The following is a 22,740-nucleotide window of genomic DNA, read 5'->3' as shown; positions in this document are numbered from 1 at the left end:
AATCCTTTTTAAAGCTATAGAATGATTAAGCCATTGCATTTTACAAAATAATCATTAGTAAGAGATATCATATGTCTCCAACTACTATGCCTGATAATAATCATTTTCTCATCAGATATTTATCTATAGTTATTTTTGTGTGCAAAAAAGATGGAGAGAATATGTAAAGAATGCCACGAATAAACTGAAAATGAACCCTTTTTTATATATAGACATACACAAATATTTTGCAATATTAATAATAACACATATATTACTCTGGTAAAATTGGCAAAAAATGTTAAATGTGATTGTTGTCTCACAAGACGACAATAACTCCTATCTGATTTGGGTGTCGGTAGCTTATAGAGCGCTTTCACTAGCCTCATAAATTGCACCATAATTGAATTCGACGCCATTTTCCGGGCACATAATTGATATTTTTACTACATTTAATGGACATTTTTTAAATAAATCTTGATGAAAAAAAAGACTTTACACCTGTATTGTAAACTACTACTTCATTTCAATGATAAAACTGTCCTATTTCAATATAATCAATATATGTAGATTTTTGATAGACAATAAGGTTTAAGTCCTCTTATTTGTTGGTCCCATTTTGAGATCCAAATAATGAGATGTTACTTAGTAATGGTTCACTATTTTCATTAGTATTAATGAAAATACTCAAAATCATAGACATACACAGATTTCAACCTCATGTGAAAACGCTCTATACATGTATAAAATTCAAAATGGCGACGTCGTATCAAACCGGCAAATACATACTTTATTTTCCTTCCTTTTTGTTTTCGTGGTATTTATTTTTTTATAGTATAAACTTCTGTCGTCCATTTTGTGTGTTGTTTTTATGTGATTTGAGTGTGATTTTACTATTAAAGTTGAGTTTTTTTGTTTTTTTTGGTGTATTTGGATAAATGTCATCACCTTGTCATGAGTTAAGGCCTCATTTCAAATGGAGCCGAAGACGAAGGAGGGATATCTTCAAGAGATGTCGTATAAAGACAAAGGTTAGAAAGAATGCGTTTGATTCTTAGTATTGGGATTACGGATTATCTCCATGAAGTGGTTTAATAATTCAAGAGGTTTTAAGTCAAAGACTCGATGCCGTCTACTCAATAATAACTATAGAAGAATTCACTGAGGAGTATTTTAATAAAAGAACAACAGGATAGTTAGAATAGATGAATTGTTCCTTAGAGGGGTAGACATCCCATTTTAATGAGCTTATAAGATTGATTGAATGGAGTTTGCTCGTTCCTCTTTGTTGCCCCGTTCTTAATCTTGTTCGTTTCTTTAATTATCCGCTAAATGCTTATTAATAAAAGGGAATAATGATAATAGATTAACTATGTATAAATAAGAAAACCTCTGTCTCATATTAAATTCACCATATTTTTTACGGAAAATAATAATTATTTAAATACATTTTGAAGAGACAATTGTATGTGTAGAGATTTTCTAATCTCATCCAATTTTTTACAGATTATGAATTCTACATTCATTTTTACTCATTAAGTCTCTGTTTTTTTTCTCATGCTGTTATTAATTTGTTTCTTTTATTCAAATCTATTTCAAGCAATGACAATAATGATAAGTTGTACCTAATAGCAACAGATGATAAATATTTGAAGCGTTCTCATATTATTTTTATTTTTTGTTATCATATTAAATTGTCCATTAAATGTGGACTTGGATATTTAAAACAACTATGTGAACATACAGCAATAACAAAAAAAAAAAAATGCCTAAAAAAGCAACAATATAACCGATTTGACCAAAAAACAAACTAACAATTCAATAATAAGTGAAAATATTTCTCAACACATGTTAATATTTTGACCATATTATCTACATAGATATGTAGGTATTACGTTGTGTACAAGTAGCACCAAAAAATGGGATTAGAATAATCCAATATTTAATTGTTCAATGGATGATTGACATATCAATGTTATTATTTTTGACTATTTTAATACAAATGATTAAAATGCAAGTGTTCTTTGGCACAGTATAAAGTTCAAATGCCATCAGTTACATTACTCATAAATTACATAATAACTATGTAGTTTTAATAGATCAAACAGGAAATAATATCAATGTATAGTTGGTAAATGAAATGACCAATGTTGATATTAAATAATATATTTTAAAACGAAGAAATTGCAACTTGTATGGTCAGGTTGTACAATTTCTACGTCTCATAACTGCTATTTTTATACGGAACTAACGAGGTACGAGTTGGCTTCTGAGCAAAAATCAGCATTGACATATGAGCCTTTTTTAGATACGATCTGTTCAAGAGTTGACGATGGGACGTGAGAGCTGCTTTAAGCTTAATTTTTGTATAGTTATTTCTGATAGGATACATTGATTTGACTTACTAGCTCTATTGGAGAGCATATTAAATTCATAGGTCTGGGTTTTACTCTATATTTAAAATTGAATAATTACTAATGTGGTGTTTTTTTATCAATTGTTTTGCAGAACATTACTGTACCGTAGACAAATGTGGGAAGATCCCTAAAAACTTAACAATGTTCATAAAAGAAATCATTTTCTTGGCTTCTGCAAAAAAAAATTCAATCCTGACCAAAATTAACCCGTGAACCGAAACATAGACTGAAATATCCTTCACTAAAAAAGAAGGGAGCGACTAGATCAAGACCAAATTTTACTACGTAACCCATCCAGACCGAAGTTACACCGAAAACCGATACTAATAAGTATCATTTATATATCAAAGATGAAGGAATATTCAGTTATTCCATTATCCTCAGTACAAATACTGTATTAAAACCAGGGCTGCAGAGTCGGAGTCCGTACCTTTTATGGAGAAGTCGTAAAATTTGAACCAACTCTGGCTGCAAAAACTATTATAATTTATGTAAATATAACTTATTTATAGTTTAAGGCTTACATTGAGTGTTTGTAAAGTAGTTTTTTTTCTAAATGCCTATAAATTATTGGTATTAAGTACTATTAATTTATGAAAGTAAACTCATTTATAAGTTGACTCCACAAATTTCAAACGTGCTCTTAAGTCTATACAATCACATTTTCAGACATATCTAAAGTCTAAATTATTATAGTGGGTAGAGCATGCTAGTTCATTATTTGGTCTTGTAAATATTCAATGTCATCAGAGTTAAAAATAACATTGCAATGATAAGTTGTGTGTGTTGTTATTCCTGGGTTAGGAGTACATTAATTATGTTCTGACACTTATGAATGTATTAGCAATAGATTTTGATACATTTAATTTGTTGTTCATCCTGATAAATATACTATATTTTCTTTATACCTAGCACAAGTATTTACTACACATGACATACGACCTTTTACTGTGAATTAAATCTATATTTATAGTCTCTAGACTCAATAGTGCTTATATGGGCTATAAAATATATTATTAAATGTTGGAGTATGTGTCGGTGACATTCAAAATACTGGAGTGGAAGTCGGACATTTTATGTACCAACTCCGCAGCCCTGGTTTAAACGTTGCATAACATTTTTTGAAACTGTAGTAAATTGTACAGTTTTATCGCACCAATTTTTCATATGTATTTAGACTCTTGACTGGGTTAATTAATTTAGCTATGAACATTTATACATTAATATGCTTATTATTGAGCCTGGAAAAAAAAATACAGTTCTGTTTTTAAACTTGTACACTCTAGATTGTTAAGAGCCTACAGACGTATTGTCGTGAAACACTTGTAGTAAATTATTTTTTATACACATTAATAGAACAAATCCACCCTCATTAAGAGATACATCATCACTCTTACGACATTTCTTAATTGAAGAAGAGATTGATGAATTCATTGTTAAGTTAAATATAAGCTCAAAGGTGACTTGTATTTTATATATATAATATTCAATTATTTTTTCCCTTCAATTTATGATGATTTAACATTGACGACTACTATATTTAATTAGTTTTTTTTTTTTTGTCTACTGAGACAGTTAGAAAAAGTATCATTAAATCCTCCTACCCATGGTTCATTTCCTTTTTAATCTGAAAGGTTTTATGAAAGATATAAATCAATAAATTACTATTCATTTAAAATTATATTTATATAAATATATTTTATTATAGAAAAACTAATAAATTTATATCAATTTAGAATGACGCTTAAATTATGATCCCAGATGATTTGTATTTATTTTTTATTTTTTTCACAGCCCTCATTCCCATCAATTTAATTTATATATCCTTGCCATTTTGTACATGCTCTTCATATCTATTAAAAGAATATCCTTCATGTTATTCAAAATTATTTGTCTTTTTTGACCAACTAAGTAGTATCTTAACTCCAAATGATATGCCTTTTAAAAATCCTCTCATGACACACAAAAAAAAAATATTTTATGCTCTATTTATAAATATAGTTAACTTATACAAAAAAAACAAAAAACTGTCAAAATCTTCTTGATAAAACGAGTTTTCTATTTTATCCCCTACCACAAAAAATGTTTAATAGAGGTGGTGATCACAGAGATATTATACGAGTATGTATTATAATATATTTTGCGCCCTTAATCACAGAGTTCAATATATATATATATATTGAACTCAAAAGATAAACTACAAATTATGTACCCTGCAGTTTTTGTTTCATAAATCAATTCATCTCCCTCCAAATGAACATGATTGTCGGAATATTCTTTTTTTAGAAGAAACACCTCCTTAGGAGAAATACTATTATGTGCTATAATCTTGATGTGTGTAAAAATTGGGAGATGATTGTTTCACTGAATCCTTTTACAATATTTATAGACCTATATGTCGCGTGGAATGTTTCAAATTTACAGTATTTATAATGTAGAACGTTTTCAATAACGTTGTGGATTGTATCATAAGCGACGTCATGTTGGGACTTGATATATTGATTAGATAAAATAAAAAATTACCAAAAAATCTGGAATGAAACTTTATAAAACTAAAAATAGATTTGTACAATTAATTCTGTTTTGAAACGATTAGGGACGTGAAGAGAAGGAAAAATTGGAGGAAAATATATGACCCATGCAAATATAATAGTCAATGAATTGACCATACTACGTGAATAAGAAAGTATAATATGTGTTGCGTCAACATAAAATAAATCTTGAACGGAAATCCCAATTTTTTATTTTTTTTTACTTCAGAAATACATCCAGGCCAATATTTCATAGACATATTTGAGTCAATTTTGTAGTAGGCTTTCTGTTCAAATGAGATGATTTAAGATGATACCTAAAAATTTGACCTGTAGTTTAAAAAATTTATTCAAGGTTGTGTCCGGTTTATGTTCAGCGAGTCTATCGGTACGGGTCTCTACACATACATAGTACAAATGTTTCATATAAAGGGGGGCTCAGCTAAAAATGTATTAGTGTAGGGGGGCCTTGGCCTAGTAAAGTTTTGGAAGCTCTGGCTTAAGAAATATTATAGTTATCATATTATAGGCCCCGCAATAGCTTAGTAGAGGACTTGGATTCATAATCTACCCCACCCATTTCCTCTTTTATTTACAACATCTGGTCCCTAAAACCACTTTTTCATATCCATAAGAAGCCCTAACTATTTAGAGCTCAGATACAACTGTATTACCCAGGGACGTAAAAAAAAAACCCTATTGGAAAACGCTGCAATTGCAGGAAAAAAAACTCAGAAAATTGACTTATTGATTAAAGCTAATTTGTTTTTAATAATTTAAGTTGTATTTTCTTTATATATTCTATATAGGAACAAAAGCACAAGAGTCATGGCCGATAAGCAACATATTGTGGTATCGGTTCAACTTTGTCGGTTCCGGTTCTAGCGGTTCAAGAACCGGAACCTCAAGAACGATAAGAGCACACCCTTTCTTTAATTTGATATGCATAATACTTATATTGGACCTGATATGGCCTTTTAAATCAACTGTCAATTTCTCATTCTATCATTGTGACGATCAATTTTTACTACTTTAAATGGAATTTGCATTACACCCAAAGGATTAATGATAATAATTTGTTGATAGAAATTGAGGATAATTAGTAGAAGAATACACATATAATTCATACTCAATTTTGAGAAAAGTCATACTTGCTTGCTCTTGTTTTGACGGGCTACATATTTAATACCCCATTTTTAATCATTATTAGAGTTTGATTTCTAATCAAACTAGAGTGATATATTTTTGAAGGACGGGTTTAAGTCCTTTTATGTATAATTGCTATTTTGACACTCAAATCATGGATTCGCCATTTTCCTTCATTTTAATAAAAAAATATTTATATTTCATGGAAAATTGAATTGATGATGCTTCCAAGATGATCGACATAAAGAAAGTTGAAGTCTCGTAAAAAGACTCTATATTTAATCAAATCAAAATAAATTTTGTTAGCCCTTCCTTCTACTCAATTATTTTCCCCTTAGAATTCACAAAGGCAGTAATTTACAGGTGTAATTCGCACCTTATCAACGTTTCATCAACTCCTTATTACCTGGCATGCCTTTACGTCAACATCCATGTCCGATAGTGTAATCAAGAGGGTTGACATCTTGGCTATAGGATGGCAACATTGAAATTTTTCCAAACATTGATACTTTCAGTCAAAAAGATATTAATTGAGGGGCTGTTGAATGATGCTCAGAGTATTTTCACCCTACTGGAAGATCACCGTGTCTTCAAGGATTTTGTTGTCTCCCAAAAGGAGCAGTCTTTCCGGACAATTCAATGAGCCTTGAAATCTCTGTTGAAGTGAAAGTCATGCACGAATTAAACTAGTGAACTATTAGGGGTGTCTGCAAGGGGGATGTTGCCCCCCTCCCTAAAAAAATCAAAAAAAATATTTTGTGAATAGCTATGGATTTTTTTCTAAAAAATTAAATATTTAAAACTACAAAAAAATAAAATAACTAATGTTGGATATTTTAGTTTTCCCCATAACTGGATTTTTGAATTTTTTTCCAAAAATTTAATTTCCCGAATTTTTTGTGTACAGATTTGGATTTTTTTTGTGAACAACTGTGTATTTCTGACAAGCTATTCAATAAAATTCTACAAACAAAAATATAATCCTATGGACGCCACTGACTATAGTCTTTTGTTCCTCTCTGTTGTCATGTCTAACTCTTATTAAGTTTGTTATTATAAAATGAACTTTTTAGAATCTAAGAAATTGGAATTGCATGAATTATAGGAACTCCAAATTCTTAGTTTCCACCCGGTACAAGCTTCAAAAAAGTCATGAGAGAATACCGCTAATAATAGGATTTTGTTGCCATTTATACCTCTTTATCCAAGAATGTCGTTTATTATTTATTTACGCAAATAGAATTAATATATATTATATTTCTTAAGATTTCTCTTTATGAATACGTTATTGATAAAAATGATTGGAATGCAATTTTATGGCCCAGAGCAGCATCTGCAGAGGCCTCTTCTCAAATCCAATTTTGATTTCCATTATTTGTATTTGACCCTTTGAACGTTAATTATCATATTACATACATATACTGTATAACTACCTATATAATATATAGAGCCGCAGAAAATATGCTAGATACGGAGTTGGATTTGTGTTCAAAGCTGCTTGCATTTAAACTAATGAAACCATCACATCTAATTTATTCAGGTCAGTCTTAAGACTGACGGTCCGAAGGACCGTCAGTAATAAAACAGATTCAAAGAAGAAGAAATAAAGTGGAGTGAGGTCATAAAGGACCGAACTTTATACTTTTTAGTACTAAACTGAACTTAATAAGGATCGACACAACACTAGTCATGGTTACTAGGTCTTTTTTTAAACATAGAGGTAGGTCATATGATTTACAACTCCAGGTATATATTGTGTACAGGTTACAACTCGTATACGCGAATGCTAGAAGTAACAACTTAAAAAGTTAAGATGAGGGTAATATGGTAAATAATGAACTAGTCCATGGATGGTCAATCTATATTAATGATGACAATTACTAATGGAGCAGGCGTATTCCTTGCCTCATTGTATATGTAGTTCAAATGCCCAGTGTTGTATGTCTCGTAGGATCTTAAAAAACAAGTCATTTTAATCGATTAAAATGTAGAAGTAATTTATACGCTCAACTTCTAGTACAAGTTACAATTACTACAAAGGCATGAAAGGTTTAGTAATTATGCAGCTGTTAGGTTTACATACGATTGATATACTTTAATATCCGAGTGACATAATAGTAAAATGTTTTATTTTATATTCATGTTCGAACAACAACATGAGAGTAGGTCCTATTCCGATCCATCCATAATTAAAACTTGTCGTCCATTAAAAAAATACATTATTATTAAAATTACTTTGATTCCACATGTCATTAATAATACATACATACATAAATGATATCTATTTTTAAAGGTAGTCGGTGAAAGAAGGGCATAGGTATACTCTGTATTGATTTAACCTTTTCATGAGTATCATTACTATTGTACTATGATCATCAAAAAAATAAGACATGTCCTTTTGGGCGATTTAAAACCGGTTGATTAAAAATATGTGTGCAAAAAATGTGTATATTATAGGTATATTTTTGGAAGAAAAACATGGAGATAGAAAGAGAGAGAAAAGAGTAGGCAGAGAAATGCAAGGAATGAGTCAGAGTGACTGAGGCTCCTCCATTCATAAACGCCTATCTTCTTATATAATTTCATAAGTTGGTTGATTTTATTATATACATATACAGTGGTACCTTGAGATACGAGATGGAGGATTCCTAGTAGAAATGTGCATTGCAATACAAGCTGATCGAACAATGTGGGTATATTGCAGCACCCCCTAGCCCATAGACTCCAATTTCAAGAACCTCTCAAAGCATTTGTTCAAAAAATACTTTTAAATCACAGGAGTGACATAAACCTCTTCCAGAAGTTTATCGTACACTGTCGTAAGATTATAGATGGTTCATGGTAGGAGGGATGCATGTAATATGTTTCGCCGCACTGTACAAATAAAATAAACCGAAACTTAACGTGGTAATCCTGACAATTTGAAGATTTTTTTGGGAGGAAAGGAGCTTAGACGTTTTATTAGATCAGCTGTGAGGAGAAGGAAATAAACACACATCCTACTCCGTATATAGAAAGGACATAATATGTATAGGCTGTAATTACTCCAATGACGATTCTTCTACTCCGAGTCGAAGAAGGACACGCAATTAACACTCCCCAGCAAATCTTCATCGTCAGTTATTTATCAAATATGTGCTACCAGTCTATCAAATGAAAGGAACCAATCATGAATTTTGTATTCCTGACAATTTGGAAGGAGTCCAGCTTAGCTGTGTTGACGCTCTATTTGATCAGCTGCAAGCAGCCGTGAGGAGAAAGAAATAAATGCAAATCCTACTCCATAAATAGACAGGAATTACTCCGATGTCGATCCTCAATTATACTCCGAGGCCTACAAGGACTTACAATTACAAACCTTAGGTGTTACTCTTCGTTTTTATTTAACACAAGCACTAGTGATTACTTTATACATAGAAGATCACTCTTCAATAATTATGATAGTAGCGTGAACAAAAAAAAACCTGGTCAGATTGCCAACTGGAAGAAGCCCTTCTGTTGTTGTTGTTGGAGGTGGGGTATGGTCCTGACAAACACGCTGGGGTTTGAAGAAATTGTTGAAAATTGATTCTTTTATACAATTATTTCTTAAAATTACAAAATACGCAAAACTCATCGGGGGTGTCCACAAGATTATATTTTGGGGGGGGAAGGTTTTGGTTGTTCTCAAAAAATTATTATTTTTTTCGAAAATCCACAGCTGCTCACAAAAAAATAATTTCTTTAGAAAAAAAAATCGAAAAATCCATTATTTTTTTTGGAAAAAAAAATCAAAAAATCCACAGCTACATGCAAAAAAATTATTTTTTTGGAAAAAAAATTTCTAACAATGATTTTGGTGGAAAAAAAAATCAAAAATCCACAGTTCTTCACAAAATATAAAATATTTTAGAGAAAAATTTCAAAAATCCACATTTATTCACAAAACCTTAAATTTTGTAGACAAAAAATTTCAAAAATTACATTTCAAATTTTTGAATATTTCAAAAAATTCAAATATTGAATTTTCTAGAAAAAAAGCAAGATTTCTTTATTTATTTAGTAGCCACTGCTCCTCAAGCTTACCCCCCTGCGGACGTCCTTGCTCATTTGTCAAGGGTTTACTGTACGATATATGAGTAAAAAGCCTTCTGAAATGATTGTTGTATGTTACAGGGATTATGTTTATCAACAAAAGACAAGGGGATTTTTAAGGGAGGTTTACATATTATAAGTATTTTTGGAAACACACAAATAGTTATTGAAGTTTGTAACAGTTGTATGTTATATTTGATGGATACAATGATTATGACATGTATCGTCGCCCTCCTCCGCTTATTTTCTTTATTTAACTTCCAATGACCTCGATTTGATGACAATGTTTTAGAGAAGGGAAATACAGACTTATTTTACATACATTTAGATTTGAAATTATTAAAAAAGTACCTAGGAGTACGTACGTATTGTATGATCAAACTTGTTATAGAAAAAATGCATTAAACTTTTTTGGGCATGCAAAAAACCTTTTACAGGTACTAGCAGCTATCAAGATTACAATGACGATGATGGTTTCAAAGATGTGGTGGTGATGTGAAAGGAGACCTGTCGGGTCTCCTTCCGTTCCAAATATGTGGTATTTTTTGCATCGTCCTACTACATACTGTCTAGAACATAGGTGGTAAAGACAATATTATATGCCTTTATCATTCAAATATTATTTTATGGAAATAAAAATAATATTCATATAAATGTATTTTAAGAAATTAATTGATAAAAAGCAATGTTGCAGCAGCAGCTGTTGTTTCTCCTTCACGCCAAATATTATATGTGTTCAACTCGCTAGCTAGCTGCTCCGGCTTTTCTCCCTCTCTTTTTAAATCTCCTTCTGAATGCGGTGTGTGACAAGCTGGCCCAAATATTTGTTTTTTTCATTTAAAAGTTTTTTTGAGTTCTCTCTCTCTCCTTAACTCATTAGTTGGAATAGAAGCTGACCTCTGACAACCTCGTGAAAATATTCATATTTTAACATCATCTCAAGTTGTAATTTTTGGTGTCACGAATAAATTTTTTTTCTTCTGGGAATCTCATTTATATATATAGAGTTTGTTATACTTAATTAATTCTACTTAAGTTAACTTATATATAGTTTTTTATTTTTAGAAATTAAGCAAGACATTAATTTCTTTAATAAATAAAAAAAAATCATCCCAAAGTTATTATCCAACTGCAAAAAGAGTACACGGAAGAAATCCATCTGAAATATATATATATATATATTCAAAACTCTCCAGTACTTTTTTAAAAATATCAGAACATCCGAATAAACAATTAAAAAGGTAAGCCACTCCAAATCAATTGTAATTAATTATCTAAATATAGAAAATTCATTAAAAGGGAGGGGGGTAGGTTTGACACGTGTTTTATGATATAAATATTGCTTCGTTTTTTTGCATATACAGAGAGGGGTTTAAGAAGAAACATTATATAGTCAATAATAGTATAAAAAGCTACGCCTTTAAAGAGCAGGTCCACATTTAAAAAGAAACAAGTTTTTGATTTATTATGATTTTTTTTTTTTTTTTTACCTATGCTAATTTTAGGATTTTATATTCTTTCTTACATAGATTATTTATTCAATATATTTTCTGAAGGAAATTGCCGATATATGAATTTATTATTTATTTAAATACATTCGTCTCAAATGTCAAATTATAAAATTAAAAAAAGATTTTTTTTTCCCCGTTCATCTCAATTTTCTTTTCTATACCTTGTGTTTTTCTCTTCTTCTTTCGCAAATTACTTTCTTGAAAAGAATCTTGTTAGATACGATTTGTTCTGCATTGTCTAGACAAGGGTTCAAAATATTATCATTATGTATTTAAAACAATTTATTATGTTATTACTATCAATAACGTATATTTATAAAAAGGTACTGTAAAGACATTTAAAAAATTCGTATTTCCACGTGGGTTATTTAGCGTAGTTTGAGAGTTGGCCGTTAGAGGTCGTGGTTTTCTTGTAAATTTATTTTACCTGTTAAGTCGTCATCATCCTCAGTATAAATGTATCATTTCGCCAATAGAGGGCGACACTTTATATGAGTATACCTATAGATTGTATTGTACCTGTTAAATTAATCAATAGATGTTTTATTAATTAAATTACACGTGTAGGTTGCATTAATTCTATGTTATCTTATGCTATGCTCTAAGAAAGGAGGAGGGTGCTTAAGTAATACCTCAAAAAGCTTGTCTCACTCCTTCTCAGGGCGTTTTCTTATTGAGAGGTTTTTCCCCTTTTGGACTCACCACCCTGTAGTGCAAATATTTTTCTTTATTTTTAAATCCATCGTTTTACATTTTCTCATGGAGTAGTTCTCCATGGTTTTTCTATAACTCCTTTTTAAACATTTTGTATTCATACAGCACATATTTATCCATATTTTGTAGGATTATAATTATTTTTTCAAGCGGAAAACCAATCATACTTTATTATTAACTTAGAATTGATCAAGTTTCTTTTATACGTGATGTGATCTAGTTCGGTTCTTCTAAGAACATTGCATTTGCCTTTCAATTCGTGTACATGGAGTTTATTTAACTTTGACTTTTTAGAAAGAAAACAAAAATCGCACTCTTTTTTGCAAAAAGGTAGAAAAGGATGATGCCCCTAGAATGTGTTGTACATGTACACACATAAAACATACATTAAAAATGAACTTGCAAAAAAATTGCATTTCCAATGCAGTTATATGTAACGCTAAGTTATGTTTTACAGAATATATTATGACCTTTTTATTATGTAGTTACCTCGTATTTCTTCTTCCAAATAAAAAGCACGGCCTTATATCACTAATATATATACATATATATATATGTATACTGTATTTCTTCTTCAGCTGTCGATTGTTCTATTTCCTGTGCCTCCGCATATCAGTAGTGCTCTTCTGAGCGCGGATTAGTTAAATTACAATTAACTCGAAACAGTCCCCAAATTTAATAAAATGTACTCTCTATTTCATCTTCAGCTGACGATTTCTCTACTTCCTTTCTTCCTGCATATCAGCAGTGCTCTTCTCAAGCCGGGATTGGTTAAATTCCAATTAACTCTAAATAGCTGATCGATGAATTAAAAACATATATAAAATTTAATAATTCTAAAAAAAAATACACACGGCTTAACCTCACTGTATTTTACGATCAGGTTTTCTACTTCCTCCCCCTTCCCCCCAGTTTACCAGCACTGCTCAGAAGAGCGGTGATTGGTTGAACTCCAATTAATTCTAAATAGTTGAACAATACGCTGTATTTCATCATCAGCTGTTGTTTTTTTAATATTCATTACTTAATAGGAATAATTATTATTGATCAACTTAACTTAACAAGAGATTATTCCGATTCAACCAATCAACAACTTTGAGAACACTGATAAGGGGGGAGCAGAAAAATGTACAATTGAGAACTAAATAACGTGTAAATATTTGTTTTCGTGAGGTACGCCGTTCCAACTTGTATACAAAATAATGATTTCATAATTGAAAGGCATTGGTTAAATAATATTTAATGATTTTGAGCCTTTTCTCCGTTTTTTTTTTTTTTTTTTTAAGAAGAAAGGTTGCGAGATTCAATAGCGATATGTAAAACGTCGTAAAAAAGAAAACATTTTTGACGAATGATTATATAATTATTTCAGTTCTGTTTTCTAGAAGAAATATGTAATTCATACTCTGTTCTTTAGTGTGTTTTTTTTCATAATAACATGATTTGATGTGCCAAAAAGCTCTAAGGAAGTAAAAGAACAACAACCTTCCTCCATATTTAATTACTTACTTATGTAGTTAGGAAATTATCTTTATAATTAGTTATCAGTTTTTTTTTTGAGGGGCTGGGTTTTTTTCTTCAACTCAAAAATCTTTATCACATAAAAAGCAAAAATTTATAGTTAAGCACAGAAGAAAATCAATTTTTTTCGAAAAAAATATTCCAAAAATTATTTTTGGAAAAAAAAAAAATTCAAAATTAAATTTCAAATATTATTTTTTTGAGTAAAAAAAAATCAAAAATCCATAACTATTCTCAGAAAATCAATTTTTTTCGAAAAAAATATTTCAAAAATTAATTTTTTTGTGAAGAAAATTTCAAAAATTAATTTTTTTGTAAAGAAAATTTGAAAACTTTAAATTTAAAATATTGGAATTTTTGAAATACAAAATTCAAACAAAAAAAATTCTAATAAAAAGCAAAGATACCTTAATTTGCGGGGGGCTAAATCCCCTCCACCCCGCTCCCTGCGCACGCCCCTAGTTATATGTATAATAATGTTATTATTAGTTGTAAAAACCAAGCGAGGTTAATATTATATTATATCTAATAACGTTTCATTTATTTACATTGCAGGTCACTTCCAAATCCTATTCCACGAATTTTCATTGGAGCTTGTAACATCAGAGTAACGGAGGTATGTACCTACAGTTTATGAATGAATGAACGTAATATTATTAGGTGCTGGAAGTTGTGTTATTTGTGTATATAAAGGGGGAGAATATGTCATTTAGAATGAACGTGTCGCAAAATATGTGACTCGTATCTTGGAGAAAGACTTTCATATTTAATTTTCCTTTTCCACGTTTTTTGAGGTGTAGCCAAGAAATAAATGGAGTGAAATAGGGGGGCTGATTTTCATTTTCTCAAATGAAAATTATAATGCAAATCGGCTATTTATTTCTATTGAATCTGCCTCTTACATGCTCTAGTAATGTGTTGTACAAGTTGCAACTTGTACAAGTAAATTGTACAAAACGCAGGTCCTAAAAATGAGTAGGGATATGTATGCAATGATTGAATATTCTTTAGATGAGTAGCTCTTTTATCTGAACATTTCAAAAAAAAACTTTTTTTTTTTTTTTTTTTTGCATAATACTCGTGTTATTTTTTGAAAAGGAATTGTAATGACCTTTTCAAGAAATGTTATTACTTTCTTTTTTAGTACATGGGATTTTTGTAAGACTGAACTAATTCCGTCCGTCCTATTTTCGTCACGACCGGTCTCTTGTTCTAGTGCTTCAGCCTTAGTCACTTAAGAACGAATTGGCTAATATAATCCATCTCAGATCGAGTTTCACAGTGGCATTACAGGATTTTTTTATTTTTTTTGAAAAAAAAAAAAAAAAATTGAAAAATTAAATTTAGATTTCATGAAAAAATAATTTGATAAGTCCACAGCTATTCCCAAAAAATAAAAAATAATTAATTAAAAAATTTCTAATATTAAATTTTTTGGGAAAATTTTTTAAAATTAAATTTTAATTTGCTGGAAAAAAATTTCAATAATCCACAGCTTTTCACGAAAAAATTCAAAGATCAACAGCTATTCACAAAAAAGTAAAAATTTTGAAAAATTAAATTTTCTAGTATAAAACAAAATTAATTTAATTTATCTTTAATTTAGGGAGGGCTACAACCCCTCCTGCGCATCCCCTGCGGACGCCCCTGTTTGAACAAGAAATGATATGTTAGAGTTATAACTTTTGACTTTTTTAATGAATAAAAATAACTCAATTGATATAACGCATTCCTTGGGACAATATATGGCTCAAATGTCCACAGTTATATACATAATGAATATGTAATGTAAATAGATTAAAATGAATTGATAGCATCCATATATGTATAATTAGTAATTATAATTAGTAGTTTTACTATCATTACATCACTACGAAACTTGTACACGGCATAATACATGTTGTACATCAACTTAAAAACATTTGTGAAAAAAATCAAGAAAAGGACAAAATCCTAACTTATTTTTTTAGTTTGTAAATATGTACACACAGCCCAATGTTTCATAGACATAATTGAGACAATTATAGGGACTGTTAAATGCACAAGAGTAGCCATTAGGGGGCCCTCATTCCCCTCAAAACCTAACAGGATCTCAAATTTTAAACTCTTAAGAGAAAGTTGAATTTCTGTTGAAAAAATCAAATTACTCCATTGCATCATTTTCATCTTTGTTTTGAGCTTGGATTTTTTACATTTCATAATTTTAAGAGTCATCATTTTCTTTTAAAATCCTATTGTGTTTTGCCGCGAACCCTAAGGCCGTGTATATTTAGACTAGTACTGCCGGCGTTAAACATTCCTTATTTGTGGTGTTGGAGCAGACTTAGAACTGATCTCCTTATCAGTCTTATTTCCCCACCCCTCTCAGTCTTTTTTTTTTATTAGTCCGATCTTTTTTTACTACTCAATGGTCCTTAGAACTGATCCATATGTCTTTCAGTCTAGGTTATGCGACTCAAATGACGTAGTTAGTAGTTTAAATTCATCTGTTGTAGTTTTTACTAAAGACCGATAAGGACCAGTCTAGGACTGGCAAATTTTATTCGGACCGGACTGACAGAACTGCAGTCTGTTTAGTTTTTCTAGACCGATCCAACACTAACTTTTGCTTATTATTCAAATTTCTGGTATGAGTTAAGAGTTTCTGCTCTGGTTTAGAACCTTTATTTGATTGAAAGACTTATAAAATATATGGATGTCCCATTCTTTTATAGTGAGACTCAATTTTGTTCACTTTGAGTGCAATTTGCAGCACACCCAAAGGAAATAATGAAGAAAATTGGGGATAATTTGTATAAGAATAGAAATCTATCTAATCCAGGCTCAACTTTGAGAAAATCATTCATGCCTGTTTTTGTGTTAAGGGAGCATATATTGTATGTATATACATAAATACACCCAGTCTATCTCTTCCTCTGTTGTAAAGATATATACCTTCATTTTTGTATGCAGAAACTTAATATATATTTATTTAAAGTTCGTTCACATTTTCGTGAAAATAATAATAAAAAAATTTGCGAAGTAACGAGTTGTGTTGGAAGGAACAAAAACGACGTCGAGGGGAAGGTATGCATTTTGTGAAGCAGTAGTAGTAGTAGGCCTCCTCCACCTTCTTCTCCTGAAGGAGTAGTATGTGTATAAGGTATTCACTCTTCTTAATGCACAATACAATATACAGTATGTTGGAATGAAGAACCTACTTCTTTATACCTGAAGCAAAAAAAAACCTCTCCGTCCCTTTAAATAAATGTACTGGCACATATTTCCGTTCTGTAGTCACTGTAGATTATCTTATTTATACCATCTGTTGAATTCTAGACAGATGAAAAAATTTGCATCATGAGAGATTTAAAATATGTAAACCCTATGCACTAAAATATAGACGACGTATAATAACAGGCGTGTCCGCAGGATCATAATTTGTCTGTGTTTTGGAATTTGTTTGAAAAAAGAAACCCAAAAATAAAATAAAGATTGGAAAAAATTTCATAAATTCCCAGCTATTCAGATAAAATTGAATTTTTTGGGAAAATAATGTAAAAAATCCATAGCTATTCTCAAAAAATTTCAAATATTGAATTTCTTGGGGAAAAAATTTCAAAAAATCTACAGCTATTCACAGAAAATTAATTCTTTTGGAAGAAAATTTCAAAAATTCAGAGTTATTCACAAAAAATTTCAAAAATCCATAGGTATTCACAAAAAAATTTATATTATTAAAATTTTTGGGGAAAAAACAGTTAAAAATTTACAGCATTCACTAAAAATTAATTTTTTCGCGAAAAAAAATCAAAAATCCCCAGTTGTTCTCAAAAAATTTCTAATATTTAATTTTTTTGGAAAAAAAATTGTAAAAGCCATAGTTATTTTCAAGAATTTAAATTTTTGGAAAAAAAATTTCAAAAATCCAACGCTGTTTACTAAAAATTACTAAAATTTAAAAATTAAATTTTCTTGTAAAAAGTAAAAATTCCTTAATTTGGGGGATACAGCATCCATCCCACCCCCTGCGACACCCCTGAACAAAGATCTCATTCTTGATCAATATAAAATGTAGTATTTGAAAAAGTTCCATCTTTTTTCTTCTAAAAAGGTGTAGTATTCGTATCGGGGGGAAGATATATAACACTTATTTTACTAATAGCAATACATAATCAAAAACGATTCACTACTCCAAGTACTACCACGTGGAGTTTTTTGCTTCAATCCACATTTCACACTTATAACAAAAAAAATATATATATAATATTCACATATGTAATACCGGCATTCTCCATATAACTCGCCGGGTGAGGAAAGCCGTGTATGTGAATTAAGTAGTAGTTAGTTAGTTGTCACTCACTCACTCCTTTTCTACAGGTGTTTTACCTTTTGATGTAATCATGTATTATGGGGGGCACATTACACATCCATATAAATAATGAATAATAAATATTAATACACGTTGTGCCATGTCCTTGATATGAATCATTGTATTGTTGTTGTTGTCGTCATTGCTGTGTGTTTTTTGCCAGGGACGTCCACAGGGGGTGGGTTGGAAGGACTTTCCCCCCCAAAAAAAAAATGTAGGATTTTTCACTTTTTACTAAAAAAATTAATTTTTCAAATTTGTTGCCAAAAAAATTTATATTTGAAATTATATTTTTCAAATTTTTTGTAAACAGCTGTAAATATTTGGACTATTTTTTCCAAAAGAATTTAATTTTTTGTGGATTTTTGAAATTAAAAAAAAATATATATATATTATTTTTCAATTTTTTTCCAAGAAATGTTATTTTTTGGATTTTTTTTTTTTTTTCTAAAAAATTCCAAAAATCAAACTCCCTAAAAAGATATATATATATTCCTACGGACGCTCCTGCTTGGTTCTTGGTTCATTCTATGATGAACAAACACATCCTTTTAAAAAAAATATGTTTATTATAGATAAATAAATATAAGTCATTTCTTTAGAAGACTTATTCAAGAAGTTACCCGTAGTTTCGGCTGTACAACATGACGAAATAAGATTAAGTCTCTTTCGTCTTCTTCTCGCTTTCATTCACCGCTAAGTAATTAATATAGCAGGCAGCGCGAGCACTCCATTTAAATCAACAGTGAATAGAAATAATCACATTTTATATTCAGTATATTAGTGGAGGCGCAAGAGTTAGGCCACAATCATACGCACGTGTCATTCTAAAAAAAAATAGTTATATATTCCAGTGTTTCCTTGCCTCAATATTTTCTAATTGTGATTTCGTTTGATTTTCAGTTATTTTTTCGTGATTATATTTTCATCAAAAAAGAAGATGTAAATTAAATTTCAAAGCGAAGAAATCCAATCAACTCCCGAAATATAAGAAAAACACTCTCAATTACTTATAGCATATAATAGTATACCTATTAGAATAGACAATATATATATATTTAGAAGACAAAAATAAACACTTTTCTGAATAAAAAAGAAGACAAATAATTAATATAAAAAAGAATGGAACCCATCAATAAGGAATCATCAAAGTTCAGCTCACATCATGTTAATCAGGTAAGAGAATCATACTTATACAATAAGGAGTCATCGTACTTATTATTGAACCCCTGATTACTATTATTTAATTATTCATACATACGTTTAATTACACACCAAAAAAATAAATGCTAATTTATTCAATTTCCTTCTTTTTGATGATATATAATATGAATAATATTAAAATGACAAATGTTCTATTATTTGCAGATTATAGCAGCAATTGCTGTTTCCTTCGGTCCATTCGCTGTAGGAATGGGAAAGGGCTACACATCCCCCGCACTTGCTTCACTTCAAGTCAGATTAGGAGCCGATGGTAGAAGGATACCATCAACAAACAGCGCATCAGATTTAACTATCACAGATCAAGAAGGCTCATGGGTAGCTAGTCTATCCCTACTAGGGGCTCTTTTAGGAGGAATATTCTCAAGTCTTATTCTCAAGCATGGAAGAAGAAGGATTCTACTATTTGTTTCCCTACCCTTCTCTCTATCATGGCTTCTCACAACTATTGCATCTAATGTGGAGATGATTTACGTCACGGCGTTTGCTGTCGGATTTTGTTCAAGCATAGTGCAACTCGCTACACAAGTAAGGGATTTACCATAATTCATAAATCAACTCCGTTGTTTTTTCACCTCTCAAAATTTATAATACTTTTATTTTTTCTATCATCATGATCGTTCAAATCTCTATGTACATAACATTTATATAATACAAATACAACCCGCTCCATGTATACATACTTAATTTTTTCCTTGTTTGACTTACAGGTATACATAAGCGAGATTGCTCATCCGTCGATACGCGCGAGTCTCTGTTCCAGCTCAAAAGTGTTTTCTCAAGTTGGACTTTTAACATCATTTGCCCTTGGGGCATGGCTTAATTGGCGACAATTAGCCATTGTGTGCGCTATTGGACCTATTATGACCTTCATAGCTGCACTTAATGTTCCAGAAACGCCCAGTTTCTTAGTGTTTACGAATCAAGATAAAAGGGCAGAGAGATCCCTAAGGTGGCTCCGAGGAGCATCTTACTACACACACGATGCTTTTGATGACGATAACATGGGTGTTTCTGAAGAGCTTGCAACCCTCCATGCCAACATCCGCATGAAAAGAGAGCAACGATCCTGTTGCTCTAAAAAGGTTGTCATGTCTCAATTATTCCGCCCATTGTCCATTACTTGTGGTGTAATGTTTTTCACTAGGTAAGATCCCCCATTTGCTTTGTTTCCCCATCTTTATTTAGTCACTCATTAATTATTCCTTTATTTGACTTCTAGATTCTCTGGTGTGACTGCCTTTAATTTCTACGCCGTCCCTATTTTCCGTGAAAGTTTTGAAAGCTTCAACCCACATTTGGCCGCTGTTCTCACTGGAAGTGTCCAATTAATATCATCTGCAATGAGTGGTATTTTGTGCGATCTGGTTGGTCGTCTCCCACTTTTGGTCATCAGTTCTGTACTCATGTCAGGAGCCTTGGCTGGATTTGGAGTATTTTCTTATTTCCAAAGATCCGACTTTATTGAAGCTACAGAGGGAGGAGCAATCCTATCCTACGCTCAACATGATTGGATACCTTTAGCCTGTGTTGTAACATTTGTTGCCGCATTTTCTCTCGGCCTCAACCCTATTTCCTGGCTTCTCATCGGGGAAGTTTTCCCTATTGAGTACAGGAGTCTTGGACCTGCTTTAACTACGAGCTTTGGCTATGTGTGTGCTTTTATTGGAGTTAAAACCTTTGTGGATCTAAGGCTCTGGCTGGGACTTTTTGGAACTTTTTGGACATATGCCGTCATCGCGGCAATTGGTCTTCTATTTACATTATTATATGTACCCGAAACTAAAGGAATGTCATTAGATGAAATGGAACCTAAAACTTGCAGTATTTTAAAATCTTCGGACGACCCATCCAAGGTCTAAATCATCTTAGGAATTAATTATTATAATTAGCTAAATTTATATAAAATGGTGTTGTTTTAGTCTATATTGTTATATAAACATACTACTATTGAAATATCCCTCCAATCCACTCTCCTGTGTTGAACTACCACACTTATTTATTTCCCCGTCTAAACTTCTTTAGTTGTTACTTTATTGATCTTGACAACTATGTAGTCGTAGCTTTATCTCCTTGGAGGATAAGTAAGAATCTCCCTGTCCCTTATTTAGGTTTTTTAAATTTTTGTTACAACCATACATGCAGTTTTTTATTTTATTTTATCTCTTTTTTTTTTTTTTTTTTTTTTTTTTTTTCGTAGTAAAAAACCTTGTTATGATTTTCACCTCTCTTTTTTTTTCTTTTCATATACTATATAAACTCATTCAACATAAATGATTTTCAAGTAATTTTTCTGATTTAATATTAAATATAATATTAATTTACCTAGACAATGATTTTTCATAGAAAAATTGCATTTATTATTATCTTTTTTTTTTTTTTTTTTTTTTTTTTTTTGAGTTTAATGAATAATAATAAAAATTGCCTAACTTTACAACCACACGATTATGTTCCTAGAAGTAAAGTCAAATTAGAATTGTTTTTATAGTCGCCTCCCCCAAAAAGAAGAAAGACACTTTTTACAAAAACTGTTGTTCATTTTAGTCACATTTGGATTGATGAATTTTTATTTCTTTTTTTTTATCTGAAAAAATTCAATGGTACTGAGCAGTATTATATAATTATACTATTCTATTTTTTATCATATACATACACATGAAGAATTCACAGTCCTACTTGATCTTATCCTATTATGATTTTGTTGTTTTGTTTTTGTAATAATGCCCGAGTTAACTCATTCTTATAATTATATTATTATCTCTTTCTTCTTTTTATTTTTGTCTCTTTCTTTATATATATAAATGCGAAAATAACGTAGATCCTATCTATTCTTATCCAAACTACGTTTGTCAATAATGAAATTTTTTTAGTCATGTTTTTATGTCTTCATTATTGTAAGGATAATTATTTTTTATATACATACACCCTCAATGTGTTCTTTTTAGAAAAATACATTTTTCTTAATAAAAAAGTTTAATTTACACAAATACACAGCGTTGTTCTGTCTTCATTCATTGAGCTATTATTGAAATCAAAGCTACAAAAGAGGGAACTACTTTTTGGTCCACTAGGGGGCGTTAGAGTCCATATTACTTTGCAACCTCCTTACATGACTATCGTTTTTATCCCCACTCAACCTCGGCTGACAAAAGGGAAAGGAAAACATACGGTCTTATGAATTTTTCTTGTTGCCAACTGTTAATTATTATTTTGTAGTGTTGGATCACCATCTTTTATTTACTTTTATTAATATGACGTAGGGATTCGTTTTAGCT

General features: G+C 30.6%; 1 protein-coding gene across 3 annotated transcripts; it reads left to right on the top strand.

Annotated features, from left to right (window-relative positions):
- Positions 1 to 787: 787 nt before the first annotated feature.
- Positions 788 to 22,452, top strand: LOC121127925 (facilitated trehalose transporter Tret1). Of its 3 annotated transcripts, none has more exons than XM_071892555.1 (7): positions 788 to 1,010; positions 11,213 to 11,388; positions 14,449 to 14,509; positions 19,148 to 19,420; positions 19,613 to 19,993; positions 20,176 to 20,612; positions 20,688 to 22,452. In XM_071892555.1, the coding sequence occupies exons 4-7, from the start codon at positions 19,367 to 19,369 to the stop codon at positions 21,325 to 21,327; spliced, it is 1,512 nt and encodes a 503-aa protein (XP_071748656.1). In that variant the 5' UTR covers positions 788 to 1,010; positions 11,213 to 11,388; positions 14,449 to 14,509; positions 19,148 to 19,366; the 3' UTR covers positions 21,328 to 22,452. The 3 variants fall into 3 exon arrangements, with proteins under 3 accessions (XP_071748656.1, XP_040579447.1, XP_040579446.1); XM_040723512.2 differs by lacking the exon at positions 788 to 1,010 and adding an exon at positions 11,023 to 11,153; XM_040723513.2 differs by lacking the exon at positions 11,213 to 11,388.
- The last annotated feature ends 288 nt before the right edge of the window (positions 22,453 to 22,740 follow it).

The sequence above is a fragment of the Lepeophtheirus salmonis genome, chromosome 13 (genome assembly GCF_016086655.4).
Source record: "Lepeophtheirus salmonis chromosome 13, UVic_Lsal_1.4, whole genome shotgun sequence".
Classification (NCBI taxonomy): Eukaryota; Metazoa; Arthropoda; class Copepoda; order Siphonostomatoida; family Caligidae; genus Lepeophtheirus; species Lepeophtheirus salmonis.
This window is presented reverse-complemented; position numbering and strand designations above follow the sequence as displayed.